Here is a 20,660-nt window from a genome sequence, read left to right as displayed (position 1 = left end):
ATTTTTCTCTGAAGCATTCATAGTATCTAAGTATAACTGGGTTTTCGAGTCATTTTCTGCAGTCTCTGGGACTAGCTCTACAAAATAATAAAAAACAATCCACTAAGAAGCACAGTTCACTGTTTTCCTCTTCTTACAATAATCCTTGATATTCAATCATTCTCACTCTCCCCAAAGTACTTTTTATTTCATAATTAAACGTTAAGAGTCAGTACAGCCCAGAGCTTTTTATCCACATTTGTATATGCAATTTCAACAGTTAAATGTGCAAATCAGGCATTTTTTGCAAATACCTAAATTGTATTCCCACTTACAGTGGTTGCACACAACAGTGTACACGTGCAATTTTGCATCCAAATACTACATTCCAACTTTTAAAAATCTGACCAAAAGTTGTTTTAGATTTAAACTCCATTGTACATATCTATTTAGTTGAATTTACAATAACTATTTAGATGTTTCTGTTCTGTTTGAAAACAAAGTTAAGAAAAATGTATCAATAACTCTTATCTAATTTGAAAATCACTAATAGCTTTAAACTCCTACCGTTATTTTCAATGAGAAAAAAAAATTAACTTGCTTTACTTGACTTTCTTTCAACAGCGAATTTAGCAAAAATCCCCAGATAGTGCGATTTGTGGGAAATCAAGCAACGATCAGAAGAGCTGATGGCTCACTTATTCATCTCAATATATCACCTTATCCAGCTATTCTTCATGAGTATGTTAGCAGTTCAAAATGGGAAGATGCAGTCAGATTGTGTCGCTTTGTTAAGGTAATTTTTAATGTTCTACAGTATTCTCATAAATTACTTTTGTTGCGTTGGTTTATATTTTCAAACAATATGTAGTAATAGTAATTATATATGTAAATGTTCTAAACTATTTTCTTTCTCCAAGCTGTTTTTTGACCTTATAGTTTTTTCTTATTATTTTAGGGCTGATCCAGAAATACTTACACATATGATTAATTTTACAGATGCAAATAGTCGAAATGATTTCAGTGGGACTATTCACAAAAGTGGAGCTAGTAATGGAGCTAGTAATGAGCATAAATGTTGTCTGGACTAGATTCTTACATAGCCAATTTTGTAAAAATGTTCTGTTCCACATATACTTATCTACAATCTTTTTAAAAAACATTTCTTCTCTTTCATTTTCTTTTTCCTCACTTTCTTTCTGATAATTTAGACAACAACAGCATATGAGGTGAGTGTAGTAGTATACTTTTTTTAAAAGGTGTTTTTCCTCCCCCCATTAACACTTATAAAGGAATTTTATCTTCTTATATATGGTTATCATGATTTATAAACAAAATTGTATCTTAAAAATGTTTTCTCTGTTTTCTATATTATTTGAATTGAGTGGTCAATATACATATTGAGCTAATTTGGGATATATTGTGATGTTTATATTGAGTTGTTTTCCTTATCTGAAGGTGGATACAAATGTTTTTATTCCAGTATTTGGCAGTTGGGAATTGGCATTTATAATTTCAAATGTTGCACTGACAGAAATTACACTGTGTAATTTCAGTGCACCACTTCTTAAGAGACTGTGACTCTTATTTGCATCTTTTTGTGATTTTTTTTTTAAATACTGGGAAAGCACACACACACACATATACCATCTATATTGAGTGGTAATACTGTCTGTATAATATCCTTTCCACAGAAGTATAGTTATAGCTTCCAAGTCAGGCAGGTTTTTGGCATTTGTAACTTTTCATGGTTGCTTATTATCTTCAGGGCTGGATTGCATTCAATGACTTTAGGGTACTTAAAAGAAAATTGGTTAAAAGTTGCAAAGATCTTTCCTTCCTACCTTCTCTGGCTACCATCCCCTTTCACCTTCCTACTCCCTTTCATCAATCATTCCTCAGCTGCCCTTACCTACCTACAGATAAGCAAGACAAGGTAGATAAGGTAATATTCTTTATTGGTGAAAGAGACAAGCTTTGGAGCTTACGCAGCTTGAAGAAGAGCTCTGTGTAAGCTCAAAAATTCTTCTCTTTCACCCACAGAAGTTGGTCCAATAAAAGATATTACCTCACCTACCTTGTGTCTCCAACATCCTGGGACCAACACAGCTACAACAACACTACATACTAGAGATGAGCACGGTTTTTCTACTAAGAATGGTTGTAAAATAGGGGGGTTTTGTTTATACTGTGTTTCAAAATTCAAATTGAAGGAGGATCTGGGGTCTTTTGACAAACAGTGTGATCAAAAATACCTTACAGTTCTTCGAGTGCTTGCTCATATAGATTCAAATTAGGTGTGCGCGCGCCGCATGCACGATCATTGGAAGATTTTGACCCTAGCAACACTCGGTGGGTCAGCTGAGGCGCCCCCTGGAGTGGTGCCCTTATGGCGCCGAATATATGCCCCTGCTGACCCAGTGCCCTCTCAGTTCCTTCTTACTGCCCATGATGGTGGTTGGAACTTTGGAGTGCAGCATAGCTGATCTCCACCTCCCTAGTTCTTTACTCGTTCTACTGTAGATAGTTGTTTAGTGTAGTTGTTAATAGTTTTAACAGTTATAGTGTAGTTAATAGTAAGTTTTGTACATAGTGTAGAGAGTACTTGGAGGAAATGGGATTTATCCCCTTTCCTCCTCCCCAGTACCAGGGCCCATGCCAAGGTCTACGGATTTCAAGCCTTGCTCGGCCTACCTCGCTCATGTCCATTCCAATGTAGGTGTGCATGTGCTGCATGCACTATCACCAAAAGCTTTTCCCCTAGTGATAATCAGGGGGTCGACTCTGGTGTCCCCTGGAATGGCACCCTCATGGCACAGCAGATACACACCTGGTGACCTGCCACCCGCACAGTTTCTTTGTACTAGAGATGTAAAATACTAAACAGATAAATGGTTATCTAGTAAGCATTAGTCTTACTGGTTAACCGACCCTAACTGTTAAACCCCAGCCCCGGGGCCACCTGGAGGAGCCCTAGGGCTGGCTAGAGCAGCCCCAGGAGTAGCATCCCCAGTCCCTCTCCCTTTAATTGGCTAATTAAATAACATAATTTTAATTGTTTAAATGGTTAACTTTTTAAATGGATATTTACATCCCTATTTCTTATCACCTGTGATGGTTGCTGGAACACTGTTTGTCTCTTGCTTTGCAAGTGATACTCCTTAGTGGTTCTTTACCCTGTAAATAGATTGTAAATCACTAGAATTAGAATAAGTTGCCAGGTAGGTACATAGCTTTAGAGTAGTTAGTAAGATCCTGCCCTGAAGGGCTAGCCCACCTTGGAATCTGTGGCATGCCTTGGTCCCAAGGCTTCAAACAATGTGTGACATGCCACAAACTCATACTGGTAAGTGACCCGCACGACAGCTGTCTAAAGTGCTTGGGCGAGGGCCATATTCAGGAACAGGGCCAGATTTGTAGGAACTTTAAGCCCAGGACAAAAAAGGAGAGAGATAACAGACTCAAATGCCTTCTCATAGCGGCAACACTTCACCCGTCACTGGAGTGGCAGCCCGAATCGGCACCGAGTACCTCGTCGGTCAGGAGTGCCCCAGTCTCCTTAAGAGAGGCACAGCATAATTCAAGATCCGTGACACCAATGAAAGACACTACCACTTGGTACCGACACACATTCCAGCTAGCAAGAAGTCAGCGCCAGCCACTCAGCACCGTTCCCTGTCACTGGTGCTGAAAAAGAAAGAAGTCAGACCGGAGGCCCTCTCTGCAAAGACAAAGTCCACAAAGAGAGAGAGAGAGAGACTCATGCCTGGCCACTCTCAGATATCCATAGAACAAGCAGCACCAGTGACTCTGGCCCTGGAGTGAGGTCTGTTGAGCCCATTGCCTATGGATTACCTGCCTAGGAAAAGCCACAGAGGAGATACATGACACCAGAGCCATATGAAGCAGTGAGGAGCCTCCATGCCCTTTCAGTGCTGCCATCTTCCCCAAGTCATGGACTCTTAGGGACAGCTCTGGCATCACATGACCTCTTGGCATGGAGGCAGGTGCCAGTTCCGAGCAAGTCAGCAATGAGGATGTGGCATCCTCATGGCATAACTTGATGCCACTGGACCACTCGCCACAGCAGCACCACTCATTGCTGTGGCACCGATGAGCACTGTGCTGCTATGGTACCCAGGAGTGGGTCCTCTGGCTCAGACAAGGCACCGAGCAGATCATAGGCACTTTGCAGCTATAGCACAAGGGCTCGTTCTATCAGCATAGCCACTGGCTCAATGGCAAATACCACTCTAGTGGCTCATGTGGAACCGGTGGGCTGTCCAACCATTCCAAGGTTCCCACACAGGATGGTCATACTCAGTGCCATCAGAGGTGGGAGCGCCCCCACCTTCCTCTTCGGAAAGGGGTTTGATCTCCGGAGCTGAGATTGCTGATGTGCAGGATATCCTCACAGGAGACCCACCGGCAAAAGAAGACATACAAGGTGCAGTGCCAGTGAAAGCTTCATCATCTTCCTCCCCAGATGAGGCAGTGGCAGGAATGGCCATCGCACCCATGCAAGATGACTATAAGGCTTACCAATAGCTTTTGTGTTGTATGGTCCAAAACCTGGGTATACAGGTTGAGGAGATCACAGAATCAGTTCCTGCCTTGGTGGACATTCTACCACCCTCGGGGCTGTCAAGAGTGGCCCTGCCCTTTAATGAGGCCCTCTTGCAGTCTATAAGAGCTCTTTGGCAAATCCCTGCATCCTTCCAGCCCACAGCGAAGCAGGTGGAAAGTAAATACTTTGTACCTCCCAAGGGATATGAGTATCTCTACACTCATCCCCCACCAGATCCCTAGTCATTGTGGCTGCTTACGAACAAGAGAAACAGGCAAAAAGAGCCATCACCAAAGGCAAAAGAGGCCATGAAACTGGATTCCTTAGGCAGGAAGGTGTACTCTACAGGGGGCCTCCAGCTGAGAATATCAAACCATCAGGTACTTCTAGGTCACTGTGATTTTAATTTCTGGTCAGCCATGATGAAATTTAAGGAACTCCTATCCAGGGCCAGCTTTAGGAAGTGCGGGGCCCAATTTGAACAGTTTCGATGGGACCCCGGCAGGGATGACTTAAAAAAAAAAACAAAAAAAAAACACATGTAAAAAAACACATGGGGCTTGTACTCACCGGGCTGTGCTCTGAGTCTTCAGTGGCACTTCAGTGGCTGGTCCTTCACTCGCTCCAGGTCTTTGGCGGCAGGTCCTTCATTGCTGCCGAAGTGCCTCCGAAGACCCAGAGCAGGCAAAGGATCCACCGCCGAAGACCCGGAGCACGTGAAGGACCCGCCACCGAAGTACCGCTGAAGATCTGGAGTGCCACCAGGTGAGTAAAAATTAAAAAGGCGCCTCTAGCCAGGGAAGGGATTCTCACTGGGCGCGGGAACCGATTCAGGGGAATTGGTGGAATAGGCCTAAAGCCGGCCCTACTCCTATCGTCAAAGTCCAGAACTGAATTCATGGCCCTTAGAGAGGAGCCAAAGCATCCGTCCAGGTGGTCTTGGATGCAGCGGCTGCAGCTGCCCAAGCCATGGACACAGCAGTAGTCATGAGGCTATTACCTCATGACTACCAACAAACTATCCAGGACCTACTATTGGAAGGGAATTCCGTTTTCTTAGGCCAAGGTTTATCTTTGTTTGTTATGTTAATAAAGGACAAATGTAGGAAGGATGTTAGGACCTGATCATGCAAACTCTTAGAATAACGTTACACACTTTACTGAATTCAGTGGGACTATTCAGGTTTGTAAAGTTATATGCAGAAGTATTTGTACAAAAGGGCTGAGCATTAAGTTTGGACAATATCAAATGTGTGTGCATACTGTGTTTTAATCAGGCTGCACTCTCACCAGGGCCGGCGCTACCATTTAGGCAGCCTAGGCAATCGCCTAGGGCACCAGAATAAATGGTGGGCGCCGTTTTGCCAGAGGGGACAGCAGGCGGCTCCGGTGGAGCTGCCGCAGTGGTGCCTGCGGAGGGTCCGATGCTCCGCGGCTCCGGTGGAGCTGCCGCAGTCATGCCTGCAGACGGTCGGCTGCTCGCGCGGCTCTGGTGGACCGCCCGCAGGCATCACTGCGGCAGCTCCACCGGAGCCACGGAGCAGCGGACCCTCTGCAGGCACCACTGTAGCAGCTCCACCGGAGCCGTGGGACCAGCACGCGGGGCGGCAAAATTGCCGTCTGCCTAGGGCGCTCAAACCCCTAGCGCCGGTCCTGACTCTCAGACTGCTTCTCAGGGCCTGTCCACACTAGTGCATAAAAGGTGTATTTTAAAAGGTATCCGAGAACATGTTTTGATTAACATGTTAAAAACTCAATTTCCTCCTAGGCTTTACCTGGACTAGCTAATGTATTTAAAATTATATTTGCCATGTCTAAACTAGTGTATTAAAATGTGTTAATTAAGACATGTTAACTAATATGTTTTAAAAATATATCTTTTTATATTACTAGTGTGATCAGACTCTAAGCGTGCAATGAAAGGAGAGAGAAGGGGAAAGATCAAAATGAGTCAGAATGCCAGGATTTTCTTCAACTTTTTTCCTGATTATATTTCTGTTGACTCTTTAATAAAATTACAGTCATGAAATTGAAATAAAGGAAAACGGAAGTGTTATAAAATTCTCATAATTACAAATAGTTTTTAAAAAATTAGCAGCCTTTTCTGGAAATCCACTAAAATACAGTAGGAATAAATAGAAAGGAGAACTTTTTAAAACTATTTTCTTTTCATTGATTTGTTCGTCTGTTTGTTTTGCTATCAGGTATTTTCTTCTTTCTCCTTCATTTACATACTGGATCAGAGTAGCCAGGATTGATAAATTTATATATTCACTGTTATTGAGAAATAATAGTACAATGATTAGGCATATCTCTGAACTCTGGCTCAAAGTCATTGTTAGCAGATCACAGTACAGGAATTTTCATACTGCATAGTTACTGAGAAGTAACCACACAGTGATTATGATATTAAGACACACACACATGCACACACAACTAGACTGTAGGGATCTGCACAACTGAGATACATTATACAGTTGTGTATCAGTGCATCATTTTCAGTAGCTGAACAGCATCTCTGCACTCTGGCTGAGAAAAAGTGCATTTTCATATAATATAAAATTAAAGATGTTTTAGCATTTTTATTTTGTCTTATTTTTAGGATCAAACCATGTGGGCATGCTTAGCTGCTATGGCAGTTGCTAATAAGGACATGACAACAGCAGAAATAGCCTACGCATCAATCGGTGATGTAAGTAGATGAAATTAAACTATTTTTTAACTAAATGATTGCAATGCTAATTTTATTAGTGTATTTCTCTAATTAAACCATCACACTTTGTTTTAACAGATTGACAAAGTTCAGTACATCAATTCTATCAAAGAACTTCCATCAAAAGAATCAAGAATGGCTCATATACTGCTGTTCAGTGGAAATATACAAGATGCTGAAATGCTGCTTCTTCAAGCAGGCCTTATTTATCAAGCTATTCAAGTCAACATTAACCTTTATAATTGGGATAGGTAATACTTCTCTCAACAGACTGTAGCTGCTACCATTAATAATCTTACTAAGATTAAGTTTTAAATGTTTAGAGAATTAGACACTTAATTGACTAATCTATTAACCATAGTTGCCTGGACCCTGAAAAACATTGAATTAAATCATATATCATGATGATATACAAAAGAAATAAAATTACTGAAATGTTAGAATATATATGTATCATCAGTGCTATATTTAAAGTGATATGTCAGTGTTTCCAGGCATTGCCCTATGATAATGGTCTCCAGCACACCCAGAGACACTTTTCATGACTTTAGACACACAGAGTTATGTGCACTCAACAAATTAAAACTGTTTTGAAATATCTTCTTGTTTAAAGTAGTTACACAACCATACTGACTGTCGTCATTATATCACTGGGAGAAAATGAGTTGTGAATTGTTTTTTAAATAAAGAATTCAACTTTCCGTCACATGTATGCGCAGCAGTGTAAATCTTATGCCAGCATTGTTTGGGGTCTCTGTGTCTAAGAGATCCTGCAGGAGCTGCTGCTGCCACAAGGAGAGAAGAGTCTGGCTCCACCTCTCTCTCTAATTGGTGGATGGAGAGAGCAAAGAGTCTGCAAGGGTGGGGAAGGTTGTCAAGTCCCCATCTTATTGCAGAAAGTTCTTGTTACTAGCAGGGAAGAAGGGAAATGGCAGGTGGCTTCTTTTAAATCTGCTTGCCTGCCTCCTTACTGATTAGAGAGAAAAGGTGGGTGAGGTGATATCTTTTATTGGACCAATTTCTGTTGGTGAGAGAGACAAGCTTTCAAGCCACACAGAGCTCTTCTTCAGGTTTGGAAACGGTACTTCTAGCATCATAGCAAAATGCAAGGTGGAACAGATTGTTTAGCATAAATAGGTACATATTGTAAGGGAACATTCAAGATAGAGCCACCCTGCATATTGCAGTGACGCTGGGTGTACCTTTCCCATAGCTGAAGAAGAGCTGTGTGGCTTGAAAACTTGTCTTTCTCACCAAGAGAAGGTGATGGAATAAAAGATATTGTCTCTTTAATATGGATACAGCTACACTCCCTTACTGATTGTCTGCCACCTCCCACATCCTCAACTTTCCCAATTCTGAAAGTTCTTCTCCAGTTATCTGAGTGTTCCAGAGTAAGCAAAAGGATGGTGCTCAAAAAAATGTCTCTCTTCCCACAACAGGATTTGGGAATAGGTTAGGAAGAACTCCCCCACTAGCATGGAAACCATCTTCCCCGACCATGACAACAATATGACCTTTACTATTAATTGGGCAGAAGCCCACAATCTGCCCTCACCATGGCTGATTGTGGGTACAAAATTAGAAATCCCTTTAAAAATGTGGCACTTCATGTCCCTGTAGAGAAAAAACTGGACCTCTCCGTATGCCGACTTTTCCACTGTAACAAATTTTTAAAAAATGCGTACTCAGCTCCATGTTCAGAGTCTCATGCCACATCTGTTCAGCATCCAAATAATCATTTGAAAGTTAGAGATAAATAGAGTTTGGCTACGCTCAAATAAAGTGGAAATAGTACTTCCTAAATGTAATGGGGGAAATTTGCCTTCCTTACAGCTTTAGATTTAGGTAGCATTTTAACTCATAAAGGACTCATAATCTAAATACTACTTCAAAAATGCATTAGTGGTTCTGGATGCTTAAAGTAATTAATATAGTTGGGTGCATCTGTCTATTAAAATAATATGTAAATACAGTATTAGCATAATTCCTGTAATTCTCTTTCTGTATCATCATTTAACACTGTTATTTTTAACAGGGATGAAAGTTCAGATACTATGAACTGCTTAATTTGATTCCTAACACAAAGCCTTATTTGATGTCGACTTTAATTTCAGTTTAGTATTGTGCATTCTGAGTACTTAAATGAAGGTAAAATGAGAAACTAGCAAACCACCTTTCAATATGAATTATGTTTTCTTTCAGAAATGTTCTTTATGGGGAAAACTCAAACAATTAAAGTATGTTGCCCAGTGGGCTTCATTAATGCTAAGGATTACACGTAAATTAATTTAGAAACTTTATGTTTTCTGGCAAGCACATATATCGATCTGTGTTTTGCTGATGTTGCCAAGAATGTCTTACCTGGAAAACAATGAATAAAACATTCTAAGATATTTAAATTTATTTTTATAACACTCCAAAGAAAACAAATATAAACATAGACATATCATCATAATGCAGTGGCTGCTGAGCTTCCCATTTTTAGGGTGTTCTAAAAGGGGTCATTTGCATGTGCTATATGTGTTCAAGTAGATGCTCTCCAAGAGCCAAGAGATTTTTTTTTAATTCACTGCTATAATAATTTCACTAAAAGTTAATTTTTTAGTCAAAAGTAAAAGAAGGTGTGTTTTTTCAATTACTTAAAACAAATGCTGTTGTCACATTTCTATAATGTGATTAGGTTGTCAACAGAAAAATGTTAATTATATATCATAACATACATCACAAAGTGGATAGTGTATCAGGAAAAATTGGTTACTCTCACCCTCCTTTGGTTAACACCAATGCTAAATTGCTTGGCACCTTGCATCAGGAAGATCAACCTCCAGCACAATCGCTGTACTGATCTCTTTTTGTAAAACCAAAGTAATTGTAATTGTGTTAGTATTTTTTTTTCAGCATGACAAGCTCATTTTTCTTTTATTCCAGAGCACTGGAACTAGCAGTGAAGCACAAGACACATGTTGACACAGTTTTGGGTTATCGACAAAAGTTCCTGGAGGACTTTGGTAAAAAAGAAACCAATAAGCGATTTTTGCAGTATGCAGAAGGTGTAAGTATTCTGTGGAAACTTAGCCCTACGTTTTCAAAAGGTCAGCTTGCATTTTGTGGTCACAATTTGTGCAAAAAACATTGCTCCTACATTTTTGCTGTAATTCAGCTGTGGATGTAAATCTTGGTCGTAACACACTGTTTATCTGACTGCAAGCACAAATTGAAAGCTTGCTGTGGAACTAGTAACATTTGTGAATGCAATGTATTTGGGGGCATAAAATAAGTCTGCATAAATTTTGCATCCTGAAAACATGCAGGGGCTTTTATTTTGGGGCACACATTTTGTACATAAACAGGGACTTGGGTTGAAAATGTACCTTTTAATGTCTCCATTAACACATTGTATGAATATTAATAGTAACAGTCAGTAAGGTTAATCAGAAGAAAAATTAAGAGCCAATCATGAACTATTATACTATATATTATATATACACATATAATATATTTCATAGGCATACCGTTTCGCAGAATACCTATAATTCTAATTTTAGTTTAGAACAAAAATATCAACTTAGTTGATTAATTGTGTAGTATTTGATATTTTTTTAAGGCCAGGAAGAGGAACTATTATGGTCAAAACCTTACTGGAAGTGTAAAGTGGGAAGCCAAGTCACAAATCCACACAATTTGGGCTGAATCAATTTTTGCCTCTATTTACAATTTTTCAGACAGAATTATTGTCGTCAATAGTATATCAACATATATTTATGCCTGACAATAAACAGATAAGATGGAACACGTAGGGGCCCAAGTTATTGAGTTGCAGGGTACTGGGAAGCCCTTCTCTACTTCATGATGGTCATCTCAGCCTCTGATCCCTGGTCTTTCAGTCACAGTCCTTCAGTTTCTGGCCCTGTATTTCTTCAATTTGGGTCTTTTTTCACTTTGATTGCTGTACATTTCCACATTACAGATTTATTAGCTTTTCTCCAATCAGCATTAAACTTTGTCAAACATAATATGTACAATATGCACATACAAGTTCTTCAAGTGCTTGCACAAGTCCATTCCCATAAGGTGTGTGCATGTCCCAAGCATAGTTGCCAGAAATTTTTCCCCTAGCAGTGTCCGTCGGGTCGCCTCTTGCACTCTTGGGTGCCACATGCACATTGCTCCAGTAGAAAGGACCCTGACAACCTTCAGTTCCTTCTTAACACCCATGACGGTTGGAATCCTTCATTGCTTAGGCAATTCTTTCGTAGTGTTTTTTGATACCAGTTGTGTAAATAGTTGTTAGTACTTAGAGTAGTTTTTAGTAGTTTTAGGTTTTAGATAGCTCGGACACTCTCACACTTAACTTATGGGATTGTCTGCCTTCCCAGTGCCAGGGCATGCCTCAGTCACCAGGTTTCAAGCCCTGCGCTGCCTGCAGTAAGCCTATGTCTCTGAGCAACTCCCACTAGAGCTATCTCAGGTGCCTGGGGGAAGCTTATAGATAAGACCATTGCCAAATCTGCAGATACTTCAGGCCCTGGACCAGTAAGGACTAAGAGGCCTGACTGAAGGTCCTCCCAATGGGAGGCAGCCTTAAGACCAGCTTCGGAACCACGCTCAGACTTAGCACCAAGCACCTCAGCTTTGCTGCCGAGCACTCCTCCATCTACCCAGGACTCTCAGCACTGATCGCCCTCCCTGGTGCCTAAGAAGAACCAGGTCTCCAGTGCTAAAATGTAAGGAAGACAAGGGAGAGAGTGAGATCCGCGCCACACCACCCATCTCCCACAGCACCACAACATCAGGTGCCAGCAATTCCAGTGCCACAGCAAGCTCCTCGGACACCCACAAAGGAACAACCTCAGAGTAGACAATGCACCAGCCAGTTTATGGTGTCATCAACTCCCAAAGCGCTTGCAGTGGCCAGGGACCTTCTCAGCCTACAGTGGGTCAAGACTCGGACCACTGGTGCCACCAAGTGGCAGAAAGCAACCCCTGAACCTCACTCGGTGCTGTGACCACTGTCTACGGGGAAGCCCCCGTTATCAGCCACAAGATTGCCTCATCTACTGTCTCTGACACCAAGCAGCATGGCTGTGCCTTGGTCTCTGCATCACAGCTCAGAGTCTTCATTGGACTCAGAGTTTTGGTCATATTTCCCTCTTCTACATAACTGACATCATTGCTGTGTGGGCATCCATACCATACCACAGCTCCGTCTTCCGTGGTACCACAGGGTCCATGGGATCCACTGACGATACAATGGCCCTTTTGGAACCCTTGAGAGTTTCCCCTTCCTTGGGGCACCCCCTCAAGACACTCATACTCCATTGTTTCGGAGGTAAGAGCGCCCTTGGCACCACTCAGGGAGACTCCGGATCCAGACTTCAATACTGAGCACAGTACCAAGTCTCAGAGGGAAGCCCACTGGGCCTTGGTGGTTGCCAAGGACATACAAAGGCCCTGCAGCCTGTCTTGTCCTCTCCAGATGAGGCACAAGTGACAGCAGGGTCTCCCCTATGCTCGACGACCACAAGGCATACCAGGACTTGTTAAAGTGGGTAGCCTCAATTTGGATGTCCAAGCAGAGGTGGTCGAGGAGATTGTGCATGGCCTCCTAGACATCTTATCACCAATAGGAGCCTCTAGAGTGGTCATACCTCTTTATGATGCCATCATGACCGATCAAAGCACTGTGGCAAACCCCCGCCTCTCTCCATCTGACAGCAAAGTGCACAGAGCACAAGTATTTTGTACCAGCCAAGGGGTACTAATTCTCTTTTTCTCACCCTCCCCAGGATCCCTGGTTTTTGTGGCCACCAATGAGAGGGGCCACCAGGGACAGAGGGCTCTTACACTAAGGCAAAGGCATATTCCACAGGGAGCCTTTAACTTCTCATAGCAAACCAGCATGATGACATTCAAGGACCTTCTCCCAAAGGACTACATACAGGAGTTTTCCTCTCTTGTCAAGGAAAGGGAAACTGTGGCTCATGCCTCCCTGCAGGCAACTCTGGATGCCGCTGATTCTGCAGCCAGATTAATGGCCACTGCAGTGACAATGCGTAGGAGTTCATGGTTGCAGTCCTCGGGGCTGCCTAACAAAGTGCAACAAATTATTCAGGACCTCCTGTTCAAGAGAACAGTGCTTTTTTGGGAGCAAAAGGAGGGCAGGCTGCATGGCCTCAAGGATTCAAAAGCAACTTTGAAATCACTGGGACTGTACATGCCAGCTGGGTCAAGAAAGCATTATAGGCTACAACAGACAGGCCACTACTTCTGTCAGTCTCCTAGGCAGGACCAACATAGGAGGAAAAATAGGGGGGTTTAAATGCTGACCTTCTCCCCTGTCCTCATCAGCAGGTCCCACTCAACCCAAACCCAGACACTTGGGATCGTCAAAACGAGTGTTTTGATAAGATGCTTGAGGTAGGCACTGCTATTCCCCTGCATCAGATCCAGCTGCCCCCTTATTATCCAGCCGCCTTTCCCACTTCTTGGATTCCTGGACTCAGATCCCGTCAGACCGCTGTGTCCTCAACACAGTAGCACATCTGGTGCTCCCAATGACCAGTCCTGCCTTTACAATTGTCTCTTCAGCTTATCTTGGAGCACCTGGAACATCAGTCAAGGTTCACCTACTGGCCATTTCTGCCTTCCATCCCAAGGTGGACAGCTAATCAGTTCTGTCCTATGAAAAGGTCATCCAATTTCTCAAAGGCCTGGAAAGGTCAGAGATCCTTTACACACACCTCTGCCCGGGACTTGATCCTCATCCTATCCAAACTCATAGGGCCTCCATTTGAACCGTTAGCATCATGCTCATTGTTACGCCTTTCTTGGAAAGTGGCCTTTCTGGCGGCCATCACATCGGCCAGAAGAATCTCAGAGATCCAGGCCCTCACATCAGAGCCTCCATACGTGATCTTTTTTAAGGACAAGATACAGCTGCGGCCACACTATCATTTCTTCCTAAAGTCATCTCACAGTTCCAGTGGAGTCAAGCAGTCTTTTTACCAGTATTTTGCCCTAAGCTGCACGCAAACAGAGAAGAAAAGCATCTCCACTCACAGGATGACTGGAGGGCCTTAGCTTTTTACTTTCTTGGACCAAGCAGTTCTGCAGAACTTTGCAACTATTTATAGCAGTAGCAGAAAGAATGAAAGGTCTCCCCATTGCTGCACAGAGACTCTCTTCATGGATTTTATGAGTTCACAAACATTCCACCCCTGGCTATCCTTACGACTCACTCTACAAGATGCCAAGCCTCCTCCACGGCTTTCCTAGCACAAGTTCCGATTCAGGAGATCTGCAAGACAGCAACCTGGTCGTCCATTCACACATTCATGATGCACTATGCCACTGTTTAACAGGCTAGAGAGAATGCTGGCTTTGGCCGAGCACTTTTGCAGTCAGCCTGTCCTTGAACTCTGAACGCATCTCCTATACAACTGCTTATGAGTCACCTATTTGGGAATGGACATGAGCGAGCACTCAAAGAAGAAAAAATGGTTACTAACATTTCCATACCTACTGTTATTCAAGATGTGTTGTACATGTGCATTCCAAGACCTACCTTCCATCCCCTCTTCAGAGAAGGTCAGCAAGAAGAAACTGAGGGGGAATGAGGTCGGCAAGGTCCTTTACACCAGCACCATATGTACGCAGCACCAGAGGGCACTAGAGCCAACCCGAAGGATACCGCTAGAGGGGAAATTTCTGGCAACTGAGCTCGGGCTGTGCACACACCTATTTGGGAATGGACATGTGCAATACATCTTGAAGAACAATGGTTATGGAAAGGTTAGTAAACATAGTTTTATACAAATTTTGCTGTTTACACTATTTTCATGTCATTATGCTTTCACGTCACCTCACTTTTTTCCCCAGTAAAGATACTTTTAGCATTACATTTCTGTATTTATTATACTAATTAACTTTCCTTTTATCTAAATCTTTCAGCATAATAACAAAACATTACCTTTGTCCTATCAACAGTAAGCATTATCTAAGCGAGTCTGTGTAAGTGAAAAATTGACAAAACACCATCCCTACTAGGCAAAAGTTAAGCCAAGACCTTGGGACAAGTTTTACCCCATCCAAACATATTCACTATCCATAGTTATAAACTATTAAAATAGAAAAACCCTATTATCATAACCTTTAGATTTTATTTGAACAAGGATGTTATGGTGGCATTTAATGTCAACATTTTTTTCTCTTCTCCAAATATGGGTTTTCAGGGGACTTTCTACTCTCCAGCATCTTGTTTATAAATTATTAAAAGGCCATGTCACTAATTTTGCTCATTGCATTTTCAAGGTGCTTTTTATTTTAATTTAGTTCAGGATTTTTTTGTATTTAATTGTTCCCCAACAAGGTAAAAGGTTATTTTTCAAGTTCCTCTACATAATCCCACTGCATAGGACGCACTGACAGTGCAACTTGGACAGTGGAACCTTTAGATAGTAGTGCCTGGTGGTGCACTGTCATGCCCCCTTCCAACCCTCACCTGGATGGTCCTGAATGATCGGAGACCCAGGCTATGGAAGGGAGCACTGCACTCCAGCAACCTCAATTTCTTCCAGCTGCTTCAACTGACAAATCAGAAATTCCATCTGCGTTCTTGGCACAGATTTTTTGCTTTGATAGTGCCTACTACACTTTTAGCATAGATTTGCCTAGTTTTTTGGTGTAAATAGTTAGCTTTTAGCATTTCAGTGATTAGGTTTTATTTCTTTAATAAACAAACCAAATTTTTGAGTAGTTCATACGACTTCAGTTCTGCTATTAAAATCTAGTGGTGGATCCAACGATCAAGAAACCTGGTTGTAAGAAGTGGGCCTCTTGCCCTGCAGTCTTTCTGGCATCAGATGCTTACATAAGATGTCCAGCCTACCTTGGGAAGGAACGTTCTTCTTCAAGATGCTCAATCTGCAGTACTTTCACTCCAAGGACGCCTAAAGAGAGGCAGAACAGACTATAAGTGCTAGCATTGCAGGAGACTTTGGCAGCCAAGCTCTCTGGATCCAGAACATTTCTTGGATCCATGAGTGAACATAGACCAGATTTGGCCCCTGATACTTCTGGAGAGAATAGGCAGCAGAGACCTCTGCAGAAGGTACTGTCTTCTGTTCCAAGCTCCAAGAAACCTGTGGTATCTAAAAAGGATCATAAACCATCAGATCTGAAATAAAAAGGTAGAGAAAGAACACCATCAGTGACAGCCTCAGAGCTAGTCCAGGAAAGTGCCCCCCTTGGATTTGGGAATTTTGGTGCTGGAAAAAGACTCACTGCTCAAAAAGATCTCTATTAGGAGAGCCAACATGCACTTAAGAGATGTTCCAGGTCAGTCTTCTACAAATCCTAAAATGGCAGATCCGAAATCAAGAACAAAAGAGCCTGATCATCTAACAAAGCAGACAGCTGTTATTATGGATACACCAGATCTGCTTCTGTATTTTCAAGCCTCCTGGGCAACTTACCATGACAGCAGTAGCTCAGATGAACCAGGCAGATCTGTAACCTCAACGTATGCTGGATCTTGAAGAGAGCAATAATGACTCAGGAGGCAAACAGGATTTTTTCGGATTCCCCAATACTGTTCCTTCTTCTCCAGAGAAAAAAAAGATGGAAGAGATGTGTCTTACTGCCCCTCTCACCACCTAAGACTCTCTCAGGCTCTCCTGAAAAGATGCTATTGTCCTTTTTTATACTGCACCCAAGACCACTGATCTCTCTTATACTGTTGAGTTCAGATCTGCAGTCCGATATGGAATCTGAACAACTGAGTCAGTTACCTTACATGACATGTCATAAGGAAAAGCATGCCACTAAGGAAACATTTTGAGAGGATACCTACTGTAGCAGATAGTAGGAGCTGGACATGGATTGCTGGGTGGATTAACAGTATCCCTATGGGCTAGATGGATCTATTGGACCTCTCCCAGGTATTTCCAGGACCTGGATCACACCTACTCTAGCACAAACATTTCTCCTCCAAGAGCTCCAGGAACACCCCGAGCATTGGCTCCGCACTCTGCTGCAGAGCCTCCTATGAATTTTTTCTTAAAATGCACACAGTCAATAATGTAGGTGAGTTCAGATATTCATTAATGTAGATCAAGATGCTGTAGCTCAGTCTGAAATAGGAAATTGATGTCCTTATTGATAGATGGGCATAAATATATAAAAAGAGTAATTAAAAATGGACAGTTCATAGGAGGAGACAAAACAAAATAGAAAGACAGTCCTCAAATTCATACAAGTGCTTGAAAACCAAGAGAACAGAATAGGATTCTAGTTCTGACAGTTCAGGCAAAATAAGTTGAGCTGCATTACAGGCAAACATGAACAGTGCCAGCTTTGATGGAGGTTAAGAAATGGCTTATCCATCCAAGAATCAACTTGAAACTTGTTCATCTGTTCAGTATTGCAGTACACATATTTTCACTGAACTAGGAAACTGCCACAGGATGATATTTTTCTGCCACTAAAGAAATTCATACAAAACCTGAAGCATTTATCATCAAAGCAGAATTCAAGTATCAACAATGTTATTTCTGTTATATCAGATGACTAATGTAGATGCCTCAATTTGTTTGATGGACTTTGGTGTAGTAGCAAGAAGTTGCTCAATGTACCATGAGCAAGTGGCTGCATTCTGATTGATTTGACAAATAGATTTTATTCATTTTTAAGCTGAAAGATGCCCAGTAGGCTCATCTAAGTTTATTTTCTGTTATTGAATATTTTCTCACCATATATGAGTTTTTAAAACAGTGAAACCTCGCTTTAACACGATGATTGGGGTCCAAAAAATTGGATTGCGATAAATGCGGGGTCCTGGTATAGTGAGGTTTACCATTTCAAACTGGTCAATTTCAAGCTGGTCAATTTCTCTTGGGCAGAAAAGGACTTGCGTTTGCGAACTGCCCATAACAGTAACTGAAAGGGTGCAGCTCCAGCAGCGGGGGATCTCAGCCATGCAGCGAGAGAGGGAAACACTTGGGGAGAGCAGGGGAGATGTGCAAGGGGCAGAGGAAGTGCGAGGAGCCGCTGGGGAGAACGGCTCTTTTCGCCAAAAGAAGAAGCAGGGCTAGTGGGGAAGAGGCAGTGGGGAAGGCACTTTTTTTTTTTTTTTCTTTGGTGGCGCTCCAGCCTCTTTTTTTTCTTTTTTGCGCTTCCACGGCGCTCCGGACGCTTTTTTTTTTTTCCCCTTGGAGCGGCTGGAGCCACCTTATGATCGCCTTATATCCAAATTCACGATATTGCGGGGCTCGTTATAGCGGGATTTCCCTGTATTTGTTGAAAAGTATCAAGTTTGTTTCATTTCAAAGGCAGGAACCTCCAATAGCATACTGTTCATTAGATATTGACTATAGAAGAGAGCCACCAACTGATACACACATGTAACTTGCATTAGCATTAATGGTAGTTATATGTTTGCATCAAGTGGAGACCTATATAATGACAGAGCAGATCACTTTGTGACTTGTACCTTCATACTGTTACTCATTAGTACGTATTTAATATAATGTTAACACTTACCTACTATCTTTCCTGTTCTTACAGTTGGAAGTTGATTGGGACAAAATCAAGGCCAAAATAGAGATGGAAATTGCTAAAGAAAGAGAACGAGCTGCAGCCACTCCAGCAGTCAGAGCCAGTGTAACTGTACAGCGCTAAATACAGTGCTGGTCATATTAAATAGCTATTTCACTACACATTTGCTGTATCAGTATACTGATAAATCCAAGGATTATCATTTTCCAGGGAGTAGGCTATGGAAGTTAAAGCTCTGAAATTAGTTAATTTTTGTTGAATGTTCGACAATGGACAGAACTGTATTCATATGTGTGTAGGACAGTTATGATCTATGCGCCCCATCATGCTTTCCTTACTCTTGTGAGGAGTCCCAGTGAAGTCAGTGGAACTGCTTGTGTGAGAAAGAGAGCAAGATTGACTTCTGTCTTCCCATTATTTAACTGTTCAACTTTTCATACCCTTTAAAGTAAAAATATGTAGTCTTGGATATCTGGATTTAGGCACTGAAATGCATGTTTAAGCACTTAAATAAGTGGTCTGATTTTCAGCAACTGTGGGGTACAGATATACAGCACTTCTGAAAAGCAGGCCAACTGGTTAAATGCCTTAAGATGCATGTAGGTACCTAACTTTAGGCACCTAATGTGAAAAATGTGAACCTAAGTTTATAACTGGCAAAGGAATGTTTCATTTGTGGTTACATAGATTGCTGCATGACAGCACAGTCCCAGTGCTGAAATATTTTCAAGTAATACATATCTGTTATTTCAGATAAATTCAGCACCTGAGATTGATTGCAAACATATGCAAAAAAAAGGGTAGCTGTTGGATAAAAAACTTCTAAATGTTAAGTGAATTATTTTGTAATAATCTAAAATACTGTGTAACATTCTTTGAATTTTGTTTGAATTAGCAGAAAGTCAACTTTCTGCAAATATCCAGTATATGATTGACAACAGTGTTCTGCATTTCCTTAATGGTTAGAATGTCCCATCCACTTAGAAGAAAAACTTTTCATGTTTGCACTAGGTCCAGTTCACTTGATTGTGTATTGGAGTTAAACATACGCCATTTCACCAAAATATTATTTTCTCTCTTTCCTGTTGAAATAATTGGAGCTGCGTGCATATGGATCTGTCTGCATGATCTCTTTGCAATATTGGGATATTAGTCTATAACTGGTTATTGAAGGACATTAAAATAATTCTGCATAACATTTCTTTCACATATGAACACTAAAAATTGTGTGCGTTCTGTGAGAATCTTTAACTGGTTTAATATTTGTTTTGTAAATCATTATGTAGCAAATATCAATTTTCTGCATATTCTATAACATGCTTAATACAAAATTAAAATAAAATACTTTTTTTATCAATTAGATGATGTATCTCATTGATTTTACCATCCCGTTAAATAAAAAAGGCAATTCTATCTGAGTACCTACAATCCATGTAAAATTTCCAGTCCTCCAGTGTGCTGAGCACCTCCTTCAGAGTGAACCCCTCTATCTTGTGTATGACTTGCAAGAGGCACTGAGCACTTGCAGGAATGAGCCCAAAATATCAGTCATAGCAAATGTTTAATGTTAATTGTATCACTCTGTGAAAAGTATTCACCAACAGGTGGTAGGGTGTTTTTGTCTTTTAATAATTTTCCTGTGTGAGTTCATTCAAGAGCGTAGTGATTATCCAGTGCACCAAAGGTGCCAATAACAACCATGTGGGGGACACTAAACAATCACTATGCTCTCAAATGAACTCACACACGAAAATGATAAAAGACAAATTATCCTATCACCTGTGGGTGAACACTTTTCACAAAGCAATCACTCTATATCTGTCCTATCAGACTTTATTCATCCTT

General features: G+C 41.5%; 1 protein-coding gene across 3 annotated transcripts in view; it reads left to right on the top strand.

Annotated features, from left to right (window-relative positions):
* IFT80 (intraflagellar transport 80) overlaps positions 1 to 20,175 on the top strand; it is a 161,357-nt gene extending 141,182 nt beyond the window's left edge. For all 3 annotated transcript variants that reach the window (XM_050965892.1, XM_050965893.1, XM_050965894.1), the window contains 5 exons: positions 604 to 775; positions 7,149 to 7,238; positions 7,338 to 7,510; positions 10,191 to 10,314; positions 18,825 to 20,175. In XM_050965892.1, coding sequence (XP_050821849.1) covers positions 604 to 775; positions 7,149 to 7,238; positions 7,338 to 7,510; positions 10,191 to 10,314; positions 18,825 to 18,938 — 673 coding nt within the window. In that variant the 3' untranslated portion in view covers positions 18,939 to 20,175. The remainder of the gene's footprint in view (positions 1 to 603; positions 776 to 7,148; positions 7,239 to 7,337; positions 7,511 to 10,190; positions 10,315 to 18,824) is intronic.
* Positions 20,176 to 20,660: the final 485 nt, after the last annotated feature.

Source organism: Gopherus flavomarginatus, chromosome 8 (assembly GCF_025201925.1).
Source record: "Gopherus flavomarginatus isolate rGopFla2 chromosome 8, rGopFla2.mat.asm, whole genome shotgun sequence".
Classification (NCBI taxonomy): Eukaryota; Metazoa; Chordata; order Testudines; family Testudinidae; genus Gopherus; species Gopherus flavomarginatus.
Note: the sequence above shows the minus strand (reverse complement) of the source record. Positions and strands in the feature narration are given on the sequence as shown.